A 27,514-nucleotide genomic window follows, 5' to 3' on the forward strand; every position below is an offset into this window, starting at 1 on the left:
TGTGTGTGGAGGTCAGCTCATGTGACAGCTGGTGATGAACACTGGCCAAACAGGACTCTCATTCATTTGTGTTGGTCTGGCGCTCCCTCGTGGTGAAGACTGGTGGTACAGATATAGTGAAATTGTTTCTGCTAAATTAATAAAACAAAGCACCAAACACAAAATAATCGTGATGTTTCAGAATTTAATCTTAGTTCCTTTAAATATTTTAGTAAATTAAATTAACAGCTGTTATATAATTATAAAGAATCTGGATTATATGCTTTTTTTTTTAATGAACCGCCCTGAACCTGAGGCACTTTATGACATGTTACAGGTGCATGAACATTATTACAATGAGCTAATCGTTCCAATTAAATAGTCTCGTTCAACATTGGTTATATATGTGGCTGTTGAATAATTTGTAGAATAAATATAATAAATATCTGAATGGTTAAGTGGAGAATTCGAGTGGTGTAAAAGCTACACACACAGACACACACACGCACACACTCACACACACACATATATATATATATATATATATGTAGTAGAAACAAATTAAATACCCACCCAAAGTGTAAGAGAATATTTAAAAATTTAATAAATATCGCTTAAATATAATATATGAAATATTAGAATAATGATGTGTTATATATTATATTATATTTAGAATACCATAAAAATGTAATACCCCAACAAATTGCAAGTACAAAAATAATTAAATAACCTAAGATAGTACAATGTAGTAAATGTACTCCAGCTGTGTTAATGTTAATGCAATGTGTTAAAAAAAAGTGATAAAGACACTTAAGTGCATGTACCACAAAAGAGCAGAAGAATAAAAATAAACTTTTCATAATTAGAAAGAAAAAATAAAAACCCCTGAATGGTAATAACATCCTGAATGGTAATAATATAATAATAATGTTATTTATAGAGCTCATGAAAACAAATGGTGAATAAATATAACACAACAGACTGTGAATTAAACAAACAAACACTGAGATAGTCTCATAAACTAAGAAGGAATAAAACTGTTGGAATAACTGCAGCAAGGCGGAAGTGCTTAGACCCTGACGCTTTTATTTTGTAGGCCCGCTCAGGGTACTTCTGGTGCGGAGCCAGCACCGTGAGCTTGTCTGCTGTCGGAGCTGCAGCGTCTCTGAGGTACAGTGTGAATCCGGGCTGACGAGGAATCACACCCGCGACACTGTGTCTCCCTCCGGCGAACATGGCTGCAGCACTTTTCACTCCCTCATAGAAGAAGACAGAAGACACAGATTTCCATTCCCTGGTGTTCATCCTTTGAAGCTGAAGAGAGAAGTTGCTTTGATATCAGAGGTGAGTTTTCACACCTTCAACGTGGATCTGTGCAGATGAAACTGGGAAATACTGATTAATGGAGAATTTTGACCACTGATCTGTGTGTGAGTTTTGATTTTGTGACACAGAGAAGATGTTCAAACATCTGGCAACAGCTGTTTGCTCCGTTCAATTTCAACTTTATTGCAGAAAAAAAAGATGATCTACATCTGTAAGAAATTAGATAAAATACAATCAAGCATGTAAATACAACCATCAGCAGCCCAGTGAAGAAACATGTATCTGTACAGCTCCGTTCAAGCCTCGAATTAAAACAGTGTAAGAGAGTAAACTGTATTTCAGAAACAGAGAAATGGTCAAAAAATACACTAAATTGTTACTAATTAAAGGCTATAAATCTATTGAATTCAACTTTATTGCAGAAACAAAGATCCACATCTGTATAAAGTATGATCAAATAAAAACAAACAAACATGTAAATACAATCATACAAGATAATTCAATACACTAATCAAATTAAATGACAGCAAAGCCTTGAAATGAAACAGTACAATAGAGTAAAATGCATTATAGTAAAATGTTCAAGAAACACTGTAAATAGATTTTATTGTTAACTGTGGACTCAATTCAATTATACATTTTGCAAACAAAAAGGTCCACGTCTTTGTAAATTAATTAAAAACACAAACAACATGTAAATACAATCAGCCCACTCAAGGCTCATGTATCTGTGGCACGGTTCATGCACAAGGTTATTAAACAGACAGATAAAGCAGCAGAGCAGAGAAATGAAAACAGATGAAGACAGTAAAATGCATTAAAGAGGCAGGAAAATGGTCAAAAAACGACAATCAATAGTTAAGTTAGTGATTTTAATGTGACAGCTGCAGTAAACCACCATGTTACTAGTCCTGATTTGAATGATCCGGCCGTTTCAGCAGACCTCAGGTAGTTGGTTCCACAGGTGGGAGCAGATCCTGGTCCTGGGGTGTGGATGCTTCCTGAAGGGAGGATGTGACGAGGAGGGGGCCGAGTTAGAATCTTGTTCTCTGGGTGAACATCGTGTTTGTGTATCGGTCATTGAGTTTGATCATCTTTTTTTATCAGTGTCACGTTGAATTGAAGTCGTGTGATGGATTGCTGTTTACCGTCTGTCTGGCACCGGGACCTGTAAATACACTTAATGACTGTCTGCCCTAGCCTTAGTTCACACACACACACACACACACACAAACACACACACACACATGCTCAGGACTCAGGTGTGAATGTGCAGCAGCTGCAGGGTCAGTACCATCACAGGCTCTTGCCACTGTTTAAAGCTGCATCACACGGTGCAGCAGCTGATGGTGTCAACAGCTTTTACATAAATGCTGGAATATCTTCACTTTCTTTCTGTATCGACTCTAATTTTGCGACATATAAATAAGTGAAGGTTCTTCCAGTCGATGACGATAAATATGACGATAAATTGTTGTTCTTTGAGTGATTGTTGTACTTTTGAATCCTTCATGGACAAACAAACACTTCACAAATCTGATCAGCTGTGTTACCGCATAATTCGTTATTAATATATCAATCTATATGCTGAATCTTTGTGCTTTTGCTATTGATGAAAATGATAATGTGATAATTATTGATATTGTATTGTGCCCAGCCCTGGTGTGCCATTCATTGTTTGTGTTGTAAGTCCTGTAACATGTTCCCAAATGCATCGCAACTTCAAGTCTGATTCCTGACTGTTCATTCTTTGTTTCTTTTCATTTTCATGGGCTCATCTTATATATGTTTATATAAATCTTCATTTTTACTCTGCACAGCCTTTTCATGTCCAGGATCGTCCATCATGTCTTGTCCTGATCATTCAGACCCCTACTGAAGCCTGTGTCTGTTGGTTGTCTAATGAGTCCAGTGAGCGGATGAATGAGTGAGTGATTAAGAATATTTCAGTCAGTCAAAACAGGCTATCCAGTGATTGGCTGAAAATATTGCACTGGTATTTTCAGTGCACCACCGAACTACCAGCGTGACATCACAGGAGCAGGGCGGGGGGGGGGGGGGGGGGGGATGATGAGCACGCTGGTTAGGACACATTAGTATCTTAGCAACAGACGGCATCGTTATAGCATGAGAACAAAACCTTTATTTGTCCTTAACACTCGTGGAAAATTGTTTAAAATGTGAGAAACAGAGAAGCAAATGTTACAATGTACAGACGCACAAAGAATCAATTTGTGTGTTTTCTCCTCACGTCTTGCACTCAATGATTGAGGTGTCATGATTTTGGAGGTTCTGTCATAGCTTTGATCTGTGTTTGTGTGTCTGTGGGGGTGTGGGTGTGTGTGTGTGTGTGTGTGGGTGTGGGTGTGGGTGTTTTTTCTACATGTGAGTCTCATTGGTTATTTCCTTCATATGCTGAGGGCTTTAAAACCACATGTGCTTTATTGTAATTGGGATTTATTGACTATTATTTACTTGTTGATAATTATAATTTTTTATGTTTCAAAAATTTAATTGAGGATTTATATTTTACAGTTTGACATAAAACGTTATTACAAAGAATTAAGAAAAAAACACAAATACAACCAAATATGTTAAACTTTAATCTAGAATTTTTGTTCTTTTATGTAAAATATAAATGCAAATCTTTTCTGCCTTGTTCTGTGAAGATAAGATAAGATAAGATAATCTTCCTGAGTTCCGCTCCAGTGAAATTTGTGCAGCTTAATTGAATTAAGGCGACTGTAACTGGGCTTGGCAGAGGTTTGCACGTCATCCTGGTTTAACACTGTACTTTCAACCACCACCATTGATCAACAGTCCAAATGCTCATCATGTTACCACTGGAAGCTTTCAGGAGTTTTTGTTCAGCCAAGAAAGAGTCAGTGTGGGATGTGAGTGGGTGTGTTCAACACTTGGTTCAACTTATTTCTACTTAAAGTTATTCTTCTGTTGTGTTTTTTCTTTCAGGGTGATCAGTTGTGAGTTCAGATCATGGCCTACACTCTGGGCTCAGCCACCGAGGGCCAGACGCTCAGTGTCGGGCCCCAGCGCTGCGTCACCCGGGTGGAGCTGTCCGTCACCGCCGCCAGCCTGCTGGACCGAGATGTAGCGTCCAAGTCCGACCCCTTCTGTGTTCTCTTCCACGAGGTGGATGGAAACTGGGTGGAGGTAAGAATGGAGGGATGGGGGGTTCGAGGAAGAACTGAGGGGTGGAGGTGGAGAGGCAGGGGACAGGAAGTGAAGAAGAGGCTCCAAAAATGGAGCTGTGAAGGATGAAGAGCAAGACGAGAGATTAACGTTTGGATAATAAGGAGTAAAAATCAATTTCTGTTGCTTCTCCGTGCTGGGCGTCGACTCCAGGGAGGTGGAGGGACGATGTTAAAAGGGAAGAGGAGATAAAGAGGAGACAGAAGGGAAGATGGAAGATTTGAACAAGTGTTAGAAGTGCTTTCAAGGTCACCTTCTCCGTGGTGGGTGTCCCAGCCAAGGAGGAGATAAGAGGACTGTGTTTGTTGTCTCTGTTTGCAAGCAGCGTATGTTCTAAACTCACGATGTCTTCACCATCTGGCACGAGGCAGGCCGTACTGGGCCCAGTGGGAAGTTTGAGTCTGGTACTGTAGACCTGATTAAAGTTAAATGATGTAAAGTAAAGAATATGAAGTTCTTACTTCTTCCTTTACTGTTGACAGAATGTTAAACCAGGTCACTGATCATTTAGAACAGGGGTTTTCAACTGGTTCTGTCCCAGGGACCACCATTCTGACTAGAAAGTAATCTGCGGCCCACTGGTGGGTGGGTGGGTGGGTGGGTGTGTGTGTGTGTGTGTGTGTGATTGTGTGTGGAAGGAAGTTTTAACATTTGGTTTTCCATGTTGGTTTTATTTAAAAACCTCAAACAAATCTACAAAAATGTGTAAAAAACAACAAAAACGGTTGATTTTCAGTGCTTAAGAATTGAAACAAAATTAAAATGCAGTTTGCAGTTGTACTGCATCTCAGGACCATATGTTCGTCAATATATAACGTTCATGACCTAAATATAGATAGATAGCCGGTTTCAAGGTTCCCCTCATCACCTTTATATTTTAGACATATTTTTCTTATTTTAAATATTTTTCACGATATTCAAGAGTAATCTGGAAATGTGTTGAAATATCAAAGCGAATTTCGCGGACCCCCTGCAATGCCGTCGCAGACCACCAGGGGGCCGCGGACCCCTGGTTGAAAACCCCTGATTTAGAACATGTATAGATAGAAGTATTGATTTCTATTGAGTTTATAGTCAGGTAAGCATGTCATAATAATTTCTGACTCTGGCTTTAATCTAAGATCAAAGCCACATTTGTTATTAGCGAAACATGGAAAATAACATCATGGTCATAATTGTTTACACTTTTAAATCAAACATTGAGAATAGACTCTGTGCGTGGAGCCTTTCATTGTTCATGTCTTCTGTTTCTTCTCTGAACCTCGTCGCTGTCATTCCATAAACACCACACAATGTGAATGTGATTGACATGTTCTCGTGGTGTAGGGGGGGGGAAGGACACAAGCCTCAACTTGAAGACGCTGAAGAGGAACGTGGTGATGAAGACTTGTCGTGTGTAGGCTGCTGCCTCCAGGCTTCTCTACAGCGAACGGCTGGTCAACAGGGGCAAAGCCGGCTTTTGTGTACGAGTGTGCGTGCGTGTCTGTGTGTGTGTAGGCGAGTGCCTCGGGTTGTAGCTCGTGTCGGTCAGCATGGTGTGAGGCTCTGATGTGAAATTGCCAACGGTTGCTGTGGCAACGGGTAGCGAAACAAAAGCTGGGGGCTCCTGGAGCGAGGGAACGATGGAGGAGGAGAAATGAGGCCCGAACCTTTCCTTGGATATCGTCCACAGCTCCACAGTTTCTTCTCACACACGCTCGCAGTGTTCTCGCTCCCTGCGCTCGTCTCCTGTTAGCTTTGTTCACTCTCTCTGATTGTTCCTCTCGTTCCTGGCACCCGTCATCCCCCCCCCTTCATCTCACTTCCTGTCTATCTTCGTCTGTCTTGTGAGATAGAGGTGTGAGAAGCAGCTGGGTCCATCAGTGGGGAAAGAGAGCGAGAGTGGATAAGAGTGTGAGAGCGAGGAGGTGTGAGGGAGGGAGATGAGAAAAGAGTGAGGGGGGAAATTAGCAAGAGAGAGGGAAGGAGAACCTCCGGGAGGATGGAAAGAAGAGAGAATGAAGAGAACCAGTAAGATGTGATAGTTAAATCTGGCTGTAAAGACATCATTATAGATTATAACCGGCTGACAGAAGTATTGATCTCAGCACCGGGTTATCACACCACATGAGCTATTTGCTAAATCCTCTGTTTGTTTGTTTTCTTTGGACTCGAATGCAAATCTCAACACGTGTTATGGAAACAAATAAACACCTGGAACACGTGAGGGAGAACTCACATGTGATGGTTTATCACAAACTGTAGGGAGCCAAAAGAATCACATCTTCAGCAGTGGTCTACTGTAAAGTGCAGCTTTATGGAGCTGAGCTACTATTTACTGGTTCAGTTTTTGTAATAATGAACCCTGTTTGACAACCCATCACCTGTCTCATTATGCTAATAAAATATATATATATATATATAGCCAATACCAATATTAGGGCATTCATCATTTCCAATAACGATATTTCACTCAATACGTATCTTGGGAATGATTCTTCAGATGTCATCATCAAACCAGTACGATAAAGAAATATAATTAAGGCTTGATATTTAACAGTTTAATCATAAACTTTATTGTCAACAATTAATACAAAGAAAACACAAATACAACCGGATATGTAGAACCCTCGATATTTAAAGTATATCAATATATAAAAAAAGATATTGAAGCTATTAAATCAATATTTTAATATTAATGATGGGTCAAATCACTGTGTTATATGGGACAGGGTCCAAACTTAGTTCTCTTTGGGTGAACTGAGTGTTTTAGCATCTTTGAGTTCATTCTTTTTGGGTTCACGTGGCTTTTATCAGCGTCATGTTCCAGTCAGGTAACCAGGCAGTGACACAGACACATGTTATTGAAGCTTCTGTGATATTTGGTCTTCCTGTTTGACTAAAGGCATTAAGCCAGATACCAGTCTTTTTTTTCCATTGTCTGTTTTGTTGGTTTCTTTTTTCGCTTCATTTATCTGAAAGTGAACACGAGCAGATAAAAATAGAGGAAGGCAGAGAGGGGATGAAGTGCCACAAGGGTCTGATTCATATCCACGGCCCGGTGAGCCAGGTTCAAATCCACAGTGACACAAATGTGAGATGTGCACTTCTGCCTGCCAGAGCTCTGTGATGCCCCAGTCATTTCTGTTGTTAAGCCTCAAAGTGCAGCCATTCTCCTGCGCTCCGCTCTCATCCGTAAGATAAATGGATAAGTGCTGTGAGCCCCGTTAGCAGGTGGAAGTTAGAGCCTTTACTTCTCTGTTGTCAGTCCACAACATCTCCCTTCTCAGTCCTTTAATGAGAACAATATCTATAATCAGAGAAATGTAAGATATTTGAATAAACACTTACATAATCACATGAAAAAACCACACTTTGTAAATGTAAATTGCATTTATACAGTTACTAGATAGGGCAGTGATACACAAACAAATATTATTACATATTGTAATTATTTGGGAGTTATCATTTTTTTAACCATTAAACATCATAGTTTCATAGAATAACAAACGTTTGCTAATTAGCATTAAATACTAAAATTATTCAAATGCAGCTTTTATTAAATAATCTGAGGCTGATGGGAATATCATCACATTTGCCGAAATTAACATTTAATTTAAAGGGTTTTTGAACATTTCAAACTTAGAACCTAATAAACCTGATTCACCAGTTTTTTAGGATGACAGACGGGAGGATGAACTCTGATTGACTTTCACGAGTTAAAGTGATTTACGTTTCTGTTTAACGTGTCGCTCTCTCTCCCTGTGTCTTGTGGTTTAGCTCGGCCGCACTGAAACCGCTGTGAACAACTTGAATCCAGTTTTCGGAGTGAAGTTTCGGGTGGACTATCACTTCGAGGAGATCCAGAAGCTTCGCTTTGCCTTGTTCGACGAAGACAAGTGCGCCACTCAGCTCTACGAACACGACTTCCTCGGAGAATTAATTTGTACACTCGGACTGGTAGGACTTGATTTCTCCTTTCCCCTCTAAAGCTGGTTCCGTTTTAAAAAGGAGTTGAGTGAAAGTTTCTAAGAGATACTTGATTCAGGGAATTGGAATCAAACTAATATTTTAACAACAATTCTTTGAATCTAAGACTTTCCGTATAGTTCGAACCCTCATTTTTTTTAATTCTTCATTCTCTTTGATTTACCTCTAGATTGTGTCCAATAAAAAACTCCACAGACCATTGATCTTAGCCAATGGGAAGCCAGCTGGCAAGGGATCCATTACAGTAAGCATCAGTACTGTTTCCTTTATATCCTGCTTTTCTTTCTGTATCTCCTGTTGACGGACACATGTTGCATCGATCATCTCATGTGGTCACTGTCGCTTCTTATTATGGCATCAAGGAGTAAGGATGTTATTGAGGCTGCTGCTGCTGTGACTGTTGCTGTTGCAGATGTTGATGTGAGTCTAATAGTGAAGGACCAGTATTTTTGCTGGATCTAATATCGAGCTGTAACTCCTTCTACAGATCACAGCCCAAGAGCTGTCTGACAACAGAATCATCACTCTGACCCTGAGTGGGCGTAAACTGGATAAGAAGGTAGGAAGCTTGCCCCGGTTGAACCCTTCCAGTCCTCCCCTTTGGTCACATGGTGACACCCCAGTGGAGCATTTTGGCTGAGAAGAGCATGAATTAGGATAAAACACTTAAAAGACTTCACAACAATCTGTCTCTGTTTCATTCAGGACTTCTTCGGGAAGTCGGACCCTTACTTAGAGTTTCACAAACAAGGAGAAGATGGTAAATGGATGCTGGTGCACAGGACGGAGGTGAGTCACGGGTCCACCTGCAAGTGTCATGAGCCGTGATTGTCAGCTAAACCTGGTTTTACACAAGGTCAGACACTGTAACAGTAGGTGCATGAGTGCTGATGCTGAGGTAATTCTACTGTGGCTGCAGCTGCATCATGAACTGTAAGTGCTGCAGAGTCATCTCATGATAACTTGAGTCTTTCTGTGTCTGGGACTTCAGGTCATAAAGAACACTTTAGACCCGTCGTGGAAATCGTTTACTGTGCCGCTCATCTCTCTCTGCAATGGAGATGTGGACAGAAACATCAAGGTTGGTGATTATAACACTGCTCTACTACTATTACTTCTATTATTAGATGTTAGACATCGACAAGAGGAGAGAAGGACAGACACTGTTTAGTTTTGATGCATTTTATCATTTTAAATGATTCAAACTAAAATACTAAAAGAAAAACTGAAAAACGTACACATTGGCCAAATCATGGAAAACAAAAAAGTTAAGATAAAATATAATATAATGTGTTCTACTCATCAACAGGTTCTGTGTTATGACTATGACAACGATGGAGGCCATGATTTCATAGGAGAGTTTCAAGCTACGGTTTCCAAGATGACTGAAGCCCAGAACTCAGTGGAGGTAAAACGTGTTTAGCATAATTCCTATTTCGGTCTAAGAAAACAAATCCCTGCTGTGACTGTTGGTGCACGTGACCAGTGAACGTGAATGATGTGAGATGCTTTTTCAGGTTTGTTAGTATTTCTTATACGGAGCGAAAATGAAATGACTTTGAGAATTCCTAAAACATTTCCTGGGTTTCCCCACTGGCCAAATCCCATTTGAACCCTTAAACATAAACCACCATCAGGCCAAATGTTGAAATTGTCCCCACTAGTGGTGATAATCTGTTACTATCCAAGCTGTGTTTTTCCTCTGGTGTATAATGAACATTACCGTCCCACTGCGCTGATAATTTACACCAAAGCTGCTGAATCCCTTTGCAGCAGAAGGTAACAGTGTGATTTTAAATGTCTCAAATTTCTTTTAAAGATCAAAAACAATCTGAATCTGATGTTGCAGAAAGTAACAGAGAAAATAAACAGAACTGGGCTCATCAGCTTCATTCTGTCTGATTTAGATTTTACTGAATTGGCTTCTGGCTAATTTGCAGTTTAAATACATTCTAATACAATGAAGATTGAATAACAATGCACAGATTACCAGTTTTTCCCACGTTATGTCCTCTGCTGACCGACTGAGCCTGAAGTCTCTGCTTCCAGTGACTAAACACTGATGAGATTCATTCTTTTCTGCTAAAAATATAAAGATGCACGGATCAGAACACAGTTTATTCATTAGCTGCTCTGTGTGTGTGCGCTGGCATGTGCATCTGAGCGTGTGTTCATTTATGAAACTGCACATGTGCAGAGGCCGCCTCTCCACTCGCTCTCCAGAGTCTCTTCATGTGTGGTAATGATGTTCGGGGGGGGACACAAAAATAACAAGTGAAAAATAAAAGGGCAGATGCAGGATGGAGAGATGGGGGAAGATGGAGAGCGAGAGGCAGCGTGAAAAAGGGGATGAGGGAAATGAGAGGTGCTTTTGAGATGTAAAACAGCCTTTAGCTGAGCCCCGGGAACACTGCGAGGCATTTAGAGTTACCTGTCATCTGAATCAGCGACTGACTTAAGACATGTGAGTCTGTGTGCACTGTGTGTGTGTGTGTGTGTGTCTCTCAAATATCTGTAGTGATGAAACGCAATGTCATAAAAGTGTGTATTTGTTGGACAAACAGCATCACATAGAAATAATTCAGTGTTTTTCATAAACAATAGTGTTGCACCACTGTGATTTGTTTTGGATCATGATACATCACCGAGTATCTAAGTTGCTGTGGGCGGTGTGAGGGAAACATGCAGATCAGAGTCACGTCTGTTCATGTCCTCCCTGCTCCTCTTTCCCCCTCCCTCCCTCCCTCCCTCCGTCTAACACTCCTCATCTGTCTCCTCCCTCCCCCTGTCGCTGTGTCTCTGCAGGTGGAGTTTGACTGCATCAACCCCAAGAAACAGAAGAAGAAGAAGAATTATAAAAACTCTGGAATTATCATTGTCAAGTCATGTAAGGTGAGGGAAGGTTGATGGATGAAGACATCTATAAACATTTTAACACTGGAACATGTCCTGGAATATTCTTTTGAAATGGGGAAAAGGTTTATTTACTTTGTTGGATTGACTCCTCTGGAATGTAATTCTTAAGCTGACAGGAGACAAACAACTGACCTGAAGAAATCACAGATTTTTGGGGGAAATACTTTGAAAACCAGATGATTTAAAGCTACCTTCTCTACTGGCCTCCATTCAGCCCATATCAAGAATCCTCACATCTCAATGTATTATATCTGAACATTAAAGGGCAGAGATCTTCTCAAACACATTTTCACAAACACAGAAGGAAGTCAGTTTCTAAAGAAGTCTTCCTAATTGATTTACAACATCAGCATATATTTTCCTATAGAGTTTATTGTCTCAATCTCGAGCTTCTATACAACAAAACATCGTACGCATTAGGGGGCGGATACCATGTGATTGACAGCTTGTACCGTCCAATGGGTGCAGGATGCAGGTGTGGAAGGCCCCTCCCCCTGCTCTTCCAAATAAGGTTCATTCTGGTTTGAAAAAAACAAGATGGCGCTGAAGAAAATGCCAAACTCGAGGCTTCAAAGCGACAGCTCACAAATCAATTAGTGGGAAAAAACAAGCTAAACGAGACTTAAAGCTGCACAAACAATAACTAGTTTCTTCAGTTTCTCATAAAAATCCATCTCACACTCGACACAATGAAACATTTGATTATACCAGTTTGGATTTGATCAGCTGACACACTTCTAACTGGGCGTTCATAACTTCTTCTGAATAACTAATTAGCGTGGCAGCTTTGAGCCCCACAGACGACACATTGAGCTGGAATACTGAGTCTTTAGATGCCTGTTGAAACCACATTAAAGCTTTGTGTGTGTGTGTGTGTGTGTGTGTGTGTGTGTGTGTGTGTGTGTGTGTGTGTGTGTGTGTGTGTGTGTGTGTGTGATGACAAGCTTTCATAATTGATTCTTTTCCTCCATCCTTATTTTTTCAAGATGCAAAACCGTGAACCATGAAACCAATGTACACACACACACACACACACACACACACACACACACACACACACACACACAGCACATGCACAAAACTGCTAATGCAGTAATTATATTTGTTGGCTGCCGGCAGGGATTAGACTAATGACAGTAAAAACTGTGCTAAACATTCATTGTAATTTGAGTGGAGATTGTGTTCAAACAAGATAATAAGTGGTGTTACAGCCGTGTTACCTTCACAAAAACATGGTCTGTCATCTTACAACAAATGAAAATCTTTTATTTTTACAATTTACTTTGTGTTAAGTTATAGTCTGTGCTGCTGGGATCAATTCGTACCAAAAAGCCTTGAAACGACAAACTGGATTAAAATAATAAATTTAAAAAAGCATTGGTAGTCTATTTGTGTTATTTAAACACTGTATGACGCAGCCAGGTTCATTAATTTCTGTTCCCAGGTCCTTTTTACACTGTTTTATTTGACTTTATCCACCTTTTCTCAAAAGACCATTGACTAAAGTTATTTTCCTTTTTTTCTTACTTTGACTCTTGTGTCTTCAAGGTTACCAGAGACTACACCTTCCTGGATTACATACTGGGAGGATGCCAGCTCATGTTTACCGTGAGTATCACTATAGCATCCCTGTGTTTTTATCCTGCCTCTGAAACGACATGATAATGAGACACGTGCTTCCACGTACTTTGCTCCTGAAAATGAATGGAAAACATCCACAGTTTCTATTTTCATCTCCCGGGGGGTGTTACAGAGGGATGATCATTTACATTCAGGAGAGAGAAAGTGCGAGAGACAAGGAGATGTTACTCAGAGATGGAGAAATTGGGTGGAGGGAGGGTGTGTGTGTGGGGGGGAGGGTAATAGAGTTTTGTGAACCTCGATTCACGGGTGCTTGAATTTTGAAAAGAGGAGGGCAGAGAGAAAACTGGAGGAGAAAAGAGGCGAATACAAGAAAATTACTTTTGAAACGATGAAAATAGTAAGTGAGTGTGATGGTGAGATATGTGAGGAGGAGGTAGAGAAAGAGAAAGAGAGGGAGCTTCTGCTGGAAAGAGCAGCGTCTCAGTCCATTTTGTAATCTTGTTAGGAGAAACTCATACGTCCCTGGTGATGTCACACCTATTGTGTGTGAGTAAACTTGTTTATAGGAGCCACAAGCGTGCACACACACACACACAAACACACACAGTCATTGAGTAATCGTACTATTATCCAGGGGGTATTTGTGTTGGATACTGCTGCTCTGCTGATAATTTCCACAGCCATTCAGAACAACACATTGCTACTGTAAAACTCACACTGCACAAATTCTAAAGCCACAGACACACTAAGATAAGACTCACACACACACGTTTACACAACATTACAATTCAAAAAGAGCCTGTACACACAACATTCAGTCCCTTAAAAAGTCTTTTTTACTTTCCCCATTGCCAGGTGCACCTTTTGGGGAATCTCTTTAAATTTGGCACAAGCTTTCACTTGCACTCAAGGATGAACTGGTCATAATTTGGTGGTCAAAGGTCTTTTGAAAACAAATTTAGAGGTTTATACATGTTATATTTGTGTGGAATTTTTCTGGCTCAAGGTCAAGGTCAAGGAGAAAGGAGCTGTTGTGTGGGGGTGACCTGATTTCATTTGTTTTGCAGAGAGGTGTCAGGGGATGTGTTGTATTCGTCTGCTGGGGACAGAAATCTGACAGTTTGTGTTCAAATCAGGACACACACACACACACACACACACAGTATGTGACAACCTTCAATGTCAGCCTGTTATTTTTTTTCCTTGTCTTATTGTTTGAAATGACGCTTTAATGCAAAGTGCATGGTTATTGTTGCCATAGTGACGCTTTCAGCTGTTCAAGACAAAGTTGGCACCGTGATGAACGAGTGAGAGAGAGAAAGAGAGAGAAAGGGAGAGAAAGGGAACATAAGAGCAGCACGGCTGGATGTGTGTAATTTAATTTGTCAGTTAAGACAATGCTGTTTATCTCATAATAGAAATAGGGTTTGCTTTCATTAGGAACAAATACTTCTCTTCATTTCCCTAAATATTTTCAGGTGATTTTAAAACTAACAGCGTTTGATTGCCAGATTTTGGGGATTTACAGATTTGAATTTTAAGCCGACAACATCAACGAGCATTGTTTTAAAATGAGATGCCTCTTTTTCTTATCTATCCTAACTACTGAAAATGTTCATGGTAGATCTGTCAACTTTTATAGCTGCACTCGGCATCGAGTGCTCGGTGGAAATCGAGCTTGAAACTTAATAGGATGATGCTTATGCATGAATTAGTCGAGGATAGATATGAAATCAAAAAGCGTCAGCCTCTACACGCTGTCACTCTCACTTAACAGCAGGATATGCAAAGATCCTGATTATGTGATAAAACTCTCACATTAGTTCCTCTCGTGTGGCCTCGGGATGACCAGTACAAACCAGAGCGGTGAGTTCGGACTTGAGGAGCAGGGATGAGTCTTCAGTCATGAGGACTCTCTACTTCCAGTCGGCTCCCCTCCGAATTTTAAATGGCTGCTTGCAGTGTTTGATGAGAAACAGATGTGAACATTTGAATCACTTCCTCCTCCAGACCTGGATTATTCGTAATGAGCAGAATTTCGGTGCGATGGGAACATTTGTCTGTTCTCATCTCGTGGTGACGAGATGAGAACATTTTAGTCGGAATGGGAACTCTTAAATCCTCACTGCTCCCTCCTAATCTTTTGCCTTTTGTCGGAGACCTTTTTCACTGACACACACACACACACACACACACACACACACACACATCTAATACAGTATCAACACAGATACCTCCTCTTATTCTTACTAAATATTTACATACACACATGTGAGCAAAAAAAACATACTGTCCGTCTACACACTCTCTTTCTCTCTCCTGCTTACACACTACGACTGATTTACGCACAATCTCCTGAAACATGACACAAACCCAAATGCAGCATCTCCTCCATACAAACATTTTACCACACACACACTTTGGCACTGTGAACAAGCGTGTGCAGAATCTTCAAACATGCACCTTCCCTGCTCGTGCAGGCGGACTGATTTAGACATGCTGAAGCACACATAATCTCACAAAGATGCTTGATCGTCGAGGACTTTCGTCTTCTCACATGCACATTGCCACTAATACGCATAGATTTTACACACACACACACACAGACACACACATGCATGCAGAAAGAGCTGCTCCGCGGTGTTCAATCAGACTTAGTTTGGCTCTAATCCTAATCTCCAGGAAGAGAAAGTCTCGAGGCTGTGGAAACTGGAAGAGAGAGGGAGAGGAACATCTCTGTGTTACACACTACAACACAAAGACACAGCCTCACACTGCTGCTTGTGAAAAAAGACTCAGTTCATTGGAATCTCTTGTGTTTGATAGCATTCAGCAGCAATGGTTGTAAGGGAGCCTGGTGAGTGGAGAACAGGTTGTAAGAGATGTACAGTGTGTACAGTAAACAGGTCTCCTGTGGTAAAATAGACTGTGTGAAGTGTGAGTACACACACACAGTCAACCTCTCTGTGTTTTTATGGATATCTTCAGAAGAGGCGATGATCTCCCTCATATGTTTACATGTAAAAAACACAAAAGTCCCAAAACTGGAATGGCACTCAAACAGTCTTGTTCCATCCTTTCATCAAGTTTCATGGGAATCTGTTGTGTAAATGTTGTGTAATCCTGCTGACAAGCAAACAGACCAAAGGACAGGGGGTGAAATAAAACTGCTTTTGCAGAGGTTAAAAGATAATAGGTTGAATATATATTTATAAGTAAACATAAGGAAAAATGTATAAGCAATTAAGTATTGGGATGACACATGAAGATAAATAGAAATTTGAAGGTTTAATTGACACCTGAGTGGGGGCCCATGTGGGTCTGTCTTCACACGTATGTTCCAGGAAGTAACACACACACACACACACGCCGACACATTTATAAAGTACACAGCAGCACCCTAATTCTGTCACCCTACATCTGTGTGTCCGTCACTCCTGCTGCCCATGGTGCTCTTCATTCCACCCCCCCCCCCCCTGTCTCTTCTTTCTCCCATTCTTCACCCCATGTACCCAATTTTCTCTCTTGTACTCGTCCATCACTTCTCCATTTTGTCCTTCTTCGGTTTTGTTGTCCGTGCTGAAGCAGGACATTGGTGTTTTTATCACACTCATATCTGTAAATTACAAAAAGAGGGAGATGGTTGAGAAACTATTTAAGCTGATAGAAGGGGGGGTGGGGGGGGGGGGGGTTCTGGGTCGGGTTGCTGTCACCACAGAAACTGCTGCTCGACGCCTGAGGAAAAAGCTTGTCACTTTTAATCTCATATTATGTTAGGCTGTGTATCTCTGCGTGTTTGTGTGTGTGTCTTTGTGTATGTTCTCACAGTGTCACCCTGTGGTCATCTGTGTTAATAAGACGCCTTTGTGTGATTTCAGGGACATTTTCTTTCTTTCTTTGATTTTTCAGACGCGGCTGCAGTACAGTATTTTTTATCTGTCCTCAGATGAAAACCTTTTTTGTCCTAAATTTTAAGAAAACCAGAAGATTTTAATGTGTTTAATGAATCAGGGAAACTGCTCAGATCAACAATTTTCTATAAAGGATGTATCAAAAAAAGTGCAACAGGTCTATTCTGTAATTGTAATGTTTGTTTCACTTTGCATTCTGTATTTAATGGAACAAATAGGGAATCATATTGTGTCATTGTTTGTTTTCAGTCAGTTTATTGAAAGTATCGACTGTGTGACTGTCATCTTTCGAGCTTAATGTTGTTATTGTCCTCTGTGTTAGGAAGCTGTTTTAGAAAATGAAAGTATAATGTTGTTTCTGCACTTTTAATTGAGAAACTAGCTTAAACCTACCAGATTCTTTTACTCTGCTCGTGTCTGTTATCGGGAAAATGGACTTTACATTAACAGCATCAAGCTCAGGTCGGGTTCAGATTCAAACAAAAGACTTTAAGTTTTATAGACTTATGTAGATGGCAGAAAAAGTATTCTACCTTTTGGACTTTTCCTGGGAAGTTTCTCTTATTCAGAGGAAAATCTATAAAACTGGATTTGTACAATATCATTTATGTCAGAAGAACAACCGTCACAGTATATTGAGACTATGAAACTCATCACTACACTGCAGGTTTTTGAGAGGATGACCTCTAGTGAATCGTCATTTCTCTCTGTCCATAGGTGGGAATTGACTTCACAGCATCCAATGGGAACCCTCGCGAGCCGTCCTCCCTCCATTACATCAACCCACTGGGCAGCAACGAGTACCTCGCTGCCATTTTAGCTGTAGGACAAATCATACAGGACTATGATACGTGAGTATGAGGAGAAAGATTTGGAGTTGATGTCTCTACAAACACAAAGTGACAGCTCAGGTTTATCGTTGCTGGAGTTTTCCAAATGTAACAGTGAAATAGAAACGATTTCCCTGCCACTTCCCACTGGGGTTCACAGAAAGCTCTTAACAGGTTTATCGGTTCCTTAATATTCATCTTAATCCCACCGCCTACCTGAGCACCACTGAGCAGCGCTTTGGCATGAAAGTCACGATACATGGAACACACAACCATCTGTTTGTTCTGTTTACATGTTTATCTGTATTACATAGAAAATCTGAAAAACATGTTATTATAACAATGAACTTCTCATAACATGATCCTTCTTTACTTTTTCTGGCATGGCAGAAATACTCTTTCCATGCATTTGTACACAAGATAATTCGTTCTCAACTATTACTTCCTACATACCTTAAAAAAAGACAATATCAATATCTGTGTATCCCGCCCTTCAGCTAAACTTCCTCCTCACTCACAGTTTTACAGTTTTACCTTTTTTCTGCCACCTCTGCTTGTTTCTCTGCAAATGTGTGTGAACGTGTGTCTTTGTGTGAACGAGGTAATGGGATTTTCTTCTGCTGTGGAAATCCAGCTTGTTGAATGAGGTTGAAAAATAAGAAAAAGGTTTAACTTGTGTTCCAATCTGTTCTCATGGTTTCCTCCTCAGCGACAAAATGTTTCCTGCTCTAGGATTTGGAGCTCAACTCCCACCAGAGTGGAAGGTAAATGTGTGTGTGTGTGTGTGTGTGTGTGTGTGTGTGTGTGTGTGTGTGCGTGTGTTTGTGTATGTGTCACATAGAGAGTGAATAAAGGCGGGGGCAGGAGGGGGGGGGGGGTCACATACAAACTTCCAGTTGAAACAAGCCTGTATTGTACACATGTTTCTATAAACACGGACCAAACACACATACAAAAAAAAAAAGCAGCTTTATACATATTCACATGATTATGCAACTGTCAACCCATCTGTGTTGCCATGGCACTGAGCTGATGAAAAGGACAAAGGAGAGAGAGTAGTGAACAGAGAGAGAGGGAGAGAAAGAGAGAGAGGGAGGGTGGGAGGGAGAAGGTGTGGGAGAAAAAGGAATGTATTTCTCATCAGTTTTTTACTGCGGAGTGAAGGACGAAAATCACGTCTATTGTGTGTTTGTCGTCTCCTCAGGTGTCGCACGAATTCGCCATCAACTTCAACCCCACTAACCCCTTCTGCAAAGGTGAGACCCCCCCCCCCCCCCCCAGTTGGAATACTGATTGTTCTTTCATAGCTTCATATCTGGCTTTTTTTTATTGTACCAATCTCCATCTTTGGTTCTCTTGATTCTCTTGGATCTTTGAGACAAATATGAATATAGAGATATTATTTCAACATAAAATCCCAATGAAGAACGTTATAACTGGAGATATTCATTTCGATATTTTTCTCATTCGTAGCCAGCGCTCATAATTAACCATTAACAGTTAACTGACGAGAATTAAATGTTCTTGACACATTAACAAATACCAAGAAGCTTAATAGAAGCATAAACAGTAGAACATGAGGATTCACTCATTCTCCAACACTTGCTCACATCATACTCTCACTGGAGACACAAAAAATATGCAAAAATCGTAATTTTGGCCTCGAATAATCTTAAATATGTAAAGACATTTCCAACAAGGTCTTAAAATATATGCAGGAAGGTCTTAACTGCTCATTTAATGCCACATCCATTGTGATTTTTAAGATAAATGTGTTCATAATGTGTAGTGTTAAACTGTTTTTAGTAATCCGTCAAAGTCCTACTGTTTAACGGTTCATTTTAAACATCCCTGGGATATTCAAACAAACAAATGTGACTTTTCCATTAACAAGAACTAGCTCACACACACACGCTGACTCATTGTTTACAACTGTTCATTCATCACCAGCTGTCGCTCATATCGGCTTAAAGGTTGTCATCTTCTTTCTGGCTTGAACCCACATGTTCTGCCTGCAATCAACATGAACAGATAGGATTCACTGAGACGTGTCTTGTCCTGTAAAGATGTAAAACATATGTTTAAAATAGTATTTTATTTAAAAACATTGACAGGCCCATGTAACAGTGGAGGATTGCTTAGTTTTTAAAGGCTGTCGGAAAGAGTTGATTAATAAGACATCTTTAAATCTTGGGACAGTAGCAGGAGTCTCACTTCTCTGAATATCTTGTTGCGTCAGAGTAAATAACACATTCACACTTCACCTACACTTTCTGCTGAAAATCGCACAAACAATTTCCGCTGATCATTCAGACCAGTGCAAGTTTATTCATATTTATTTGAACACAACCCTCAGGAGCATAAAAGCCTGGAGCTTTTCAATGCAGCCTTCATGAACTCAACAATGACAAGAACAGACAAAACAATTAATCCTGATTTGGAGGAGTTCATTCTTAAAGTGCTGCTCTAACTACAACATTTGATATAATATTCAATATTCCATCCTATCAATGGGTTAGCGTTATATCTCAAAATCAAATGATTGCCACTGTCACATCTATTGAAACTGATAATAAAGACAAAATGTTTTTATCTTGATGTGATTAAGTACTTGATATGAGAGATGAGATTAAAAGATACCCCTGTTCTGGCTCTGGTTTGATTGAATGATTGAATGTGGAAAAAACAACCTCTCATGAACTAAGAACAAGCAATATCTCTTAAAAATATGACAAAGGTACATGAAAAAAAGTAGATAAAAAATAAAAACAATTCATGAAACAAAAAGTAAAAAACTGTGCAACTAAATAAACTGGGGTCCTGCACACACTGGGGTGCTGAACAAACTGGGGCCCTGCACATACTGGGATCCTGATAATTTTTTTTTGTATTTTCATGAATTTCAATACATTCTATTTTTGAATTTTATTTTAAAGTTTCCCATATGTTTAGCATTTTTTACTATTAAGGTGTATGTATTTATAAAGTAAATATGCATTAAGTATTCACAACTTTTAAGTCAAATAAACAGGTTAGGGGTTATATTCTAGTTGCAGTATGGATTCAGTTTATTAGAGAAACGACATGACAAATCTTTTTTTAAAGGCAGCTCATCTGTTTTCCATTCTTCTGGTCTCTCTTCTTAAAATTTAAGTTGTGTATACATTTAAATCTGTCTCTAGGTGTGGAGGGCATTGCCGAGGCCTACTCCACCTGTCTCCCTCACATCCGGTTCTATGGCCCTACAAACTTTGCTCCAATCATCAGCCATGTAGCGCGTTTCGCCGCCCAGGCCCTTCAACAGGAGAAAGCAGCGGTAGGTGACAATAATTAACCTGGTTATCTGCCTTTCCACATTTTAATTATTCCTCATTTGAACTGGTATAATTAAAAGCAGAAAGATGAGACAGAGCGCCGTCATGTATTACAAATACACAGCCAGCTATTTACTGCTATCTGTCTGAACACCCTCCTTTGTTGACACACTTGGCAGGAACGCTCCACGTCTTCCAGGGAGAGACTTTGGAAATGTAGCCACAGGTCTCTTGAGGGAATACAAGAAAAATGTGAGGAAACATTGCAGAATTCCAAACTGAAATCAATATAGATATCGAATTAGATATCGTCTGGAGGTGAGAGAGCTAAGGTCAAGTCCTGGTTAAACTGGGGCAGGCACCGTTTTCTGTTAACAGCTAAAGCAGGAATGACCTGAGACTTTATAAAGACGGACAACAAGACTGCTGACTAGAACTCCTCTTGATTGCCCCCTGACGGCATAAACCCCACCTCTTTTATTTTTTGACACGCGCCAAACTAGAACATTTTATTATTATTTTATAGTATATATGCTAAAACCTGTCAGGGTGTTTGTACTCACATTTCAGCAGCCTCGTGGTCGACAGTTTGTGCGTCTGTTGGTTAAGACTGCAGCAATGTTGACCACAGGGCGACAGACTGGAGTGACACCTCCTGTTGGACATCTTCTGTCCTTACACCACTTTCCAGCTGAGATACTGACGGGGAAGTTCACACATTTCTGAGGTTCTCATTTTAAAGCTAGAGGCGTAGCTTTGACAAACTACTCGCACTACTTTTCCATACATACATTCCCTCTTTACGCCACCACTGTACACATGTTAATCTTCATACATGAGAAATACGATTAACAGCACACATACTGTCATCTCCCTTTTAGTCAGAGAACCAATCCTAGCTGAGCTTGTTTGATCTCAACCAATGAATTGCAGCTAGTTTACTTCCAACTGGTGGAACCACTGGCTATGTATTTTAAGCAGTAACACCTCAAATCCAAATTAAGGGGCGAGCCTGAGGGTCTGTCTCACACCCAGGGAGAGATTTTCTATTTAGTAACATTTCTTGGGAGGAATTCTTGTAGTACTCCTGTAGCTGTGGCACAGTCTGGTTCAGGTGATAACATAACACACAGTCTTTCATAGTGTATGGTGATATGAGATTATAATACGACTGAAGCCCACAATAGTTTCACTTTGTGGGAATTGTAGGACATTATTTGATTCATAACCACTGAATAAAATACAAAATACAGCTAAAGGTGCATGAAACGCTGCATTCACTCTGCCTGAATGAAAATAAAAGACAGATTACATGAGCAATTAAAACAGAGACACAGGGTTAAACCTGGGAAAGTGCCCTTTAAAAAACGAAAATCGATAGAAATACACATACACATTTTTAACCCACCAGCGTCACACAAACTAAGTTTTTAAAATAATCAGCCTTTCTACACCCAAAATCTCGGGCATGTGGACAGAGCCTTCACAGGCCAAACACTCATGATTGCTCATGACTCCGACCCACCTTCAATCATGGGAAGTATTGCAGCACTTAACAAACTGCCTCTGTGAATGTAACGTCTGATTTCCAGAATTTCAAATTTCAGTTTTCGAGACTTTGATTTCCAAAGTTTAAAACGTTTCTTTTTTGCTATTTGATCCTGAGTAAGATTGTTTATTTTCACCTTCAGCTAAGAAGATGTTTAAAACAATCCTTATTGAGCTTGGCTGTTTGGAGTCTGTTGTAATCACATCTAAATGTTCAGTCACTGCTGCTGCTCCAGCTTCTAAATCTGCCTCTCGTGGACCAAAAATAAGAGATTGTGTCTGTTAGCCACGGTCTTAATTAACGTGAGGCAGCAGATGTTCGCTCTGCCAAAAGCTCACACCCCTGAGTCTCCCGAGGGGCAGGAGCAGGCTCATGTCAAGCACATAAGTCTGTTTTAATGTCCAGAATAACAAGAGAGAAGAGTTTAAAATGAATATAAGAAGTAATTTGATCATTTATTACTGTGAAGCTGGAGCTTGTTTCAGTTTCTGATGTGTATGTCCTCGAGCTCATGTTTGTGACTGTGGAGAAAACAACAGTTGGCACTAACTGGGGTGCTGAACAAACTGAGGTCCTGATCAATCTGGGGTCCTGAATAAACTGGGGTCCTGAACAATCTGGGGTTCCACACAAACTGGGGTCCTGAACAATGTGGGGTCCTCCACCAACTGGGGTCCTGAAAAGCCTGGGGTCCTGAGCAAACTGGGGTCCTGAACAAACTGGGGACCTGAACAAACTGGGGTCCTGAACAAACTGGGGTCCTGAACAAACTGGGGTCCTGAACAAACTGGGGACCTGAACAAACTGGGGTCCTCCACAAACTGGGGTCCTGTACAATCTGGGGACCTGAGCAAACTGGGGTCCTGAAAAATCTGGGGTCCTCCACAAACTGGGGACCTGAACAAATTGGGGTCCTGAACAATCTGGGGTCCTGAACAATCTGGGGTCCTCCACAAACTGGGGACCTGAACAAACTGGGGACCTGAACAAACTGGGGTCCTTCACAAACTGGGGTCCTTCACAAACTGGGGTCCTGTACAATCTGGGGACCTGAGCAAACTGGGGTCCTGAACAATCTGGGGTCCTCCACAAACTGGGGTTCTGAACAATCTGGGGACCTGAGCAAACTGGGGTCCTGAACAATCTGGGGTCCTCCACAAACTGGGGTTCTGAACAATCTGGGGACCTGAGCAAACTGGGGTCCTGAACAATCTGGGGTCCTCCACAAACTGGGGACCTGAACAATCTGGGGTCCTGAACAATCTGGGGACCTGAACAATCTGGGGTCCTGAACAAACTGGGGACCTGACCCAATCTGGGGACCTGAACAATCTGGGGTCCTGAACAAACTGGGGACCTGACCCAATCTGGGGACCTGCACATTCTGCTCACATCAGAGCACAACGAGCTGTGGGAGTCTCGAGGAAGGAATAACGTTATATGTAAAGCTCAGTGTGATGTTCCCACTGGGGTCAGTCATTAACAGAAAAGCAGCCATGGGACTCCATGTGACAGGAGGTTTGGATCTACAAGCTTCCAACAAACAGTTAATTTCCCTCTCGTGCACACATCCAGTGGCACATCTCCTGCCTGAATGTGGAGAGAGCTGGGTAGCTGGGTATCATTATGCTCCCACAAGGCTTTTTGTCCATAATTGTACCCTGTCGCCCTGTGGAGAACAAATACACGAGCCAAATGCAAAAAGGCTTGAACTCGTCTATGAGTCGTGTTCTGGAAATCCTATTGTTTCAGTAAGGAAATGATTACAGACCCTTTTCTTGTTTCAGATTATTGTGAGTTCAAACAGGGGTGGACCGTGGCAAGGAGTTAACGCACAATAAGATGTGACAGGCACAGCAGAGGAGTGTGTGGACCACATGCTGGCACAGGGGCTGGTGACTGTGTGTGTGTGTGTGTGTGTGTGCGTGTGTGCATGTGTGCGTGTGTGTGTGTGTGTGTGTGTGTGTGTGTGTGTGTGTGTGTGTGTTTGTTTGTGTGTGTGTGTGTAAGTGGGTGGGTGTGTAACAAGCCGCACACACAAATCGGCTGCTGCTCTTCCTCAGTGTTCTTGTCCCTGCTCCTGATAATGAGAGAACCTACAACTGCAAACTGTATGACCATGTAGGAACACACTCCTGCTGCTCCCACACACAGACACACACAGGCACACACACACACAGGCTGTGGCCGGTGCAGTCTACGCGTGTCCCAGTGTGCGAGCGACCCTGTCTGTGTGATAATGATTCTCTAATGAGCGCTGCTGTTAGCACATTAAAGAGACAGGCTTCAGAGCCCTCCCTGCGTGTGTGTCTGTGTGTGTGTGTGTGTGTGTGTGTGTGTGTGTGTGTGTGTGTGTGTGTCTATGTGTGTGTGTGTGTGTTTGTGTGTCTGTGTGTGTGTGCATCATGGAAGTGGAATTTTGAAGAAAGTTTTGAAGTGAAGTCAGTGTGTGTCTTCGTATGGTCGTTTCATAGGAAAACCATCGATGCTCTAGTTTGCAGAACTGATCATTGTTTGTGTTTGTTGTGTTTTCACTGGTGTGTGTTTGTCGATTTCTTTGTTTGTCAGCAGGAATATGAAAAAAGTGCTGAACCAATTTACACCAAACCGAGCAGAACTCTAACTCTACTTTAGTTGTGGATGCGTCTCATTAACATATTTATGGTGCAGACATGAGTTTGCACAGTTTGGAGCAGATTATCAAACTCCTAACTCCTTCTCTATTAGAGCGAGAGAGAAGTGTTGGTTTGTTTTCCTCTGCATGTTCTTGGATTTTCAAACTTTTTCTTCTTCTCCTCCCCCCCTCATCCATCTCCCCCCCCTGCAGCAGTACTTCACTCTCCTCATAATCACAGATGGTGTCATCAGCGACATGGACGAGACGCGTCACGCCATCGTGCAGGCGTCTAAACTACCCATGTCCATTATCATAATTGGCGTGGGCAACGCAGACTTTGCTGCCATGGAGTTTCTGGATGGAGACGCCAGCGTGTTGAGGTCCAACTCAGGAGAGGAGGCTGTTCGAGACATCGTGCAGTTCGTCCCCTTCAGGGATTTCCGTAATGTGAGTATCAGCCTGTTCACCACTGAACACTATGGGATGGATGGTTTACTGGTTGTTAGAATAGCTAAGCTAAGAGATAGGCAGCGTGAAACCAGATCTAAGACCCTGGAAATCATCCTGGTCAACATAATCTGAAGTTATTGTGACGATAATATTCACCAGGGCTGCAAAGACATGATGTCATGAGTGTGTGTGTTTATCGAGTGGAAGCCTGCTGGATTACAGCTGGACACACAATCACACACACACACACACACACACACACACACACACACACACACACACACACACACACACACACACACACACAAACACGTGCATGTGTTCTGTTGATGAGCATAAAATTACACTGGTTGTGTTGATGTTAATGAGTTTTCATACATGTGTGTGATGTAGAATAGCACACAGGTTAATTAGTGTGTGTGTGTGTGTGTGTGTGTGTGTGTGTTTGTGTGTGTGTGTTTGTGTGTGTGTGTGTGTGTGAGTGTGTGTGTGTGTGTGTGTGTGTGTGTGTGTGTGTGTGTGTGTGTTGTGTGTGTGTGTGTGTGTGTGTGTGTGTGTGTGTGTGTGTGTGTGTGTGTGTTTGTGTGTGTGTGTGTGTGTGTGTGTGTGTGTGTGTGTGTGTGTGTGTGGGCTGGTAGTAGGCGAGCTCTCTTCCTTTGTTGTGGGCGGAACAGACAGTGTTTTCTGGCTTCAGTCCAGTTTGCTGGTTTGTTGGTGGGAGGGCGTGAGACACCAGAACAGAGAGGGAGGGAGAGAGAGAGAGAGAGAGAGAGAGAGAGAGAGAGAGAGAGAGAGAGAGAGAGAGAGAGGCTCAGACTGAGGAAACGTATTAATGAGACAAACATGAAAGTGTTGGCAGCTCAACTTTTACTACATATCGTCGTTGCAGTCGGTGTTAATTAGATTCATTCGTTTATTTTCACTCCTGTCTGTTGATTTGTTTATCTATTTGTTCGTTGTATGTTAGATTACACAGAAAGAACTGCACAGATTTAGGGTTAGGTTTAGAGACTTGGTGGAATGATGCATTGTGGGACGGGGAAGCACTCCAGATCAGAGGCTGGATCCAGGATTATTTATTTTTCTCTCTTTTCAACATATCGAGAAATGCCGTATTTCAACATTCTGTTTTCTCAGGAAAGGTTTCATTGATCTTGAAAAAAAATCGGGCACGTTCAGGGAACCGATGTCTATGAGTGTGTGAAATTTGTTGCCGCTAGATTGAATTTAAGGGAACTAAAACACGTAGAAGACATCTGAGATCTGAGAGCTTTTTGTGATAAGGTCCGAAGCTGTAAACACGAACTCTTGATCTCACAGTGAAATGAATAGTTCTGTTGTGTCTCGTTTTCGTGGGTGTGTGTGTCTGAAAATGTTGTGTTTCTCTCCCAGGCTCCCAAGGAGACTCTGGCCAAGTCGGTTCTGGCCGAGCTGCCTCAGCAGGTCACTCAGTATTTCAAGCAGAGGAATCTCCCGCCCAGCAACCCGGCCCCGGAGTGAGACGCCGTGAAGACGAGGGCCCCGCACGCTGTACCATAGCTCAACTAAACCTGTCCTCTCCTTAATGACAAACCAGAAAGAAAACCTCCCTGCCTCTGTGTTAAAATAAGAAGATAGCTCAGCCAGTGTGAATCCATCAGATGTGACTTTCTGTGTGTTGAAGCTTCGCAGCACAGATCTTTGATGAGTGTGTAACGGAAACGTGTGAAGTGAAGGCAGGCGGCAACAAGCAGGAAAGACACAATGAAAAGGGGAAAATATCTTGATTCATCAGGACGTAGGTAATTTGTTGTGTTTTTTTTGCTTTCTGCATGTGTGTGTCTTGTGCCTGAGACCATGTGATACATCCTGACGTCCTC

At 41.4% G+C, this 27,514-nt stretch overlaps 1 protein-coding gene across 1 annotated transcript; it reads left to right on the forward strand.

Moving 5' to 3' along the window:
* Positions 1 to 4,299: 4,299 nt before the first annotated feature.
* Positions 4,300 to 27,155, forward strand: cpne2 (copine II). Its single transcript, XM_053426122.1, has 15 exons — positions 4,300 to 4,476; positions 8,275 to 8,454; positions 8,654 to 8,728; positions 8,972 to 9,043; positions 9,190 to 9,273; positions 9,476 to 9,565; positions 9,794 to 9,892; positions 11,290 to 11,376; positions 12,949 to 13,008; positions 17,613 to 17,746; positions 18,435 to 18,489; positions 18,930 to 18,981; positions 20,908 to 21,041; positions 25,416 to 25,652; positions 27,048 to 27,155. Exons 1-15 carry the CDS (start codon positions 4,300 to 4,302, stop codon positions 27,153 to 27,155), a joined length of 1,644 nt encoding a protein of 547 aa, XP_053282097.1.
* Positions 27,156 to 27,514: the final 359 nt, after the last annotated feature.

The sequence above is a fragment of the Pleuronectes platessa genome, chromosome 7, assembly GCF_947347685.1.
Source record: "Pleuronectes platessa chromosome 7, fPlePla1.1, whole genome shotgun sequence".
In the NCBI taxonomy this organism is placed as follows: Eukaryota; Metazoa; Chordata; class Actinopteri; order Pleuronectiformes; family Pleuronectidae; genus Pleuronectes; species Pleuronectes platessa.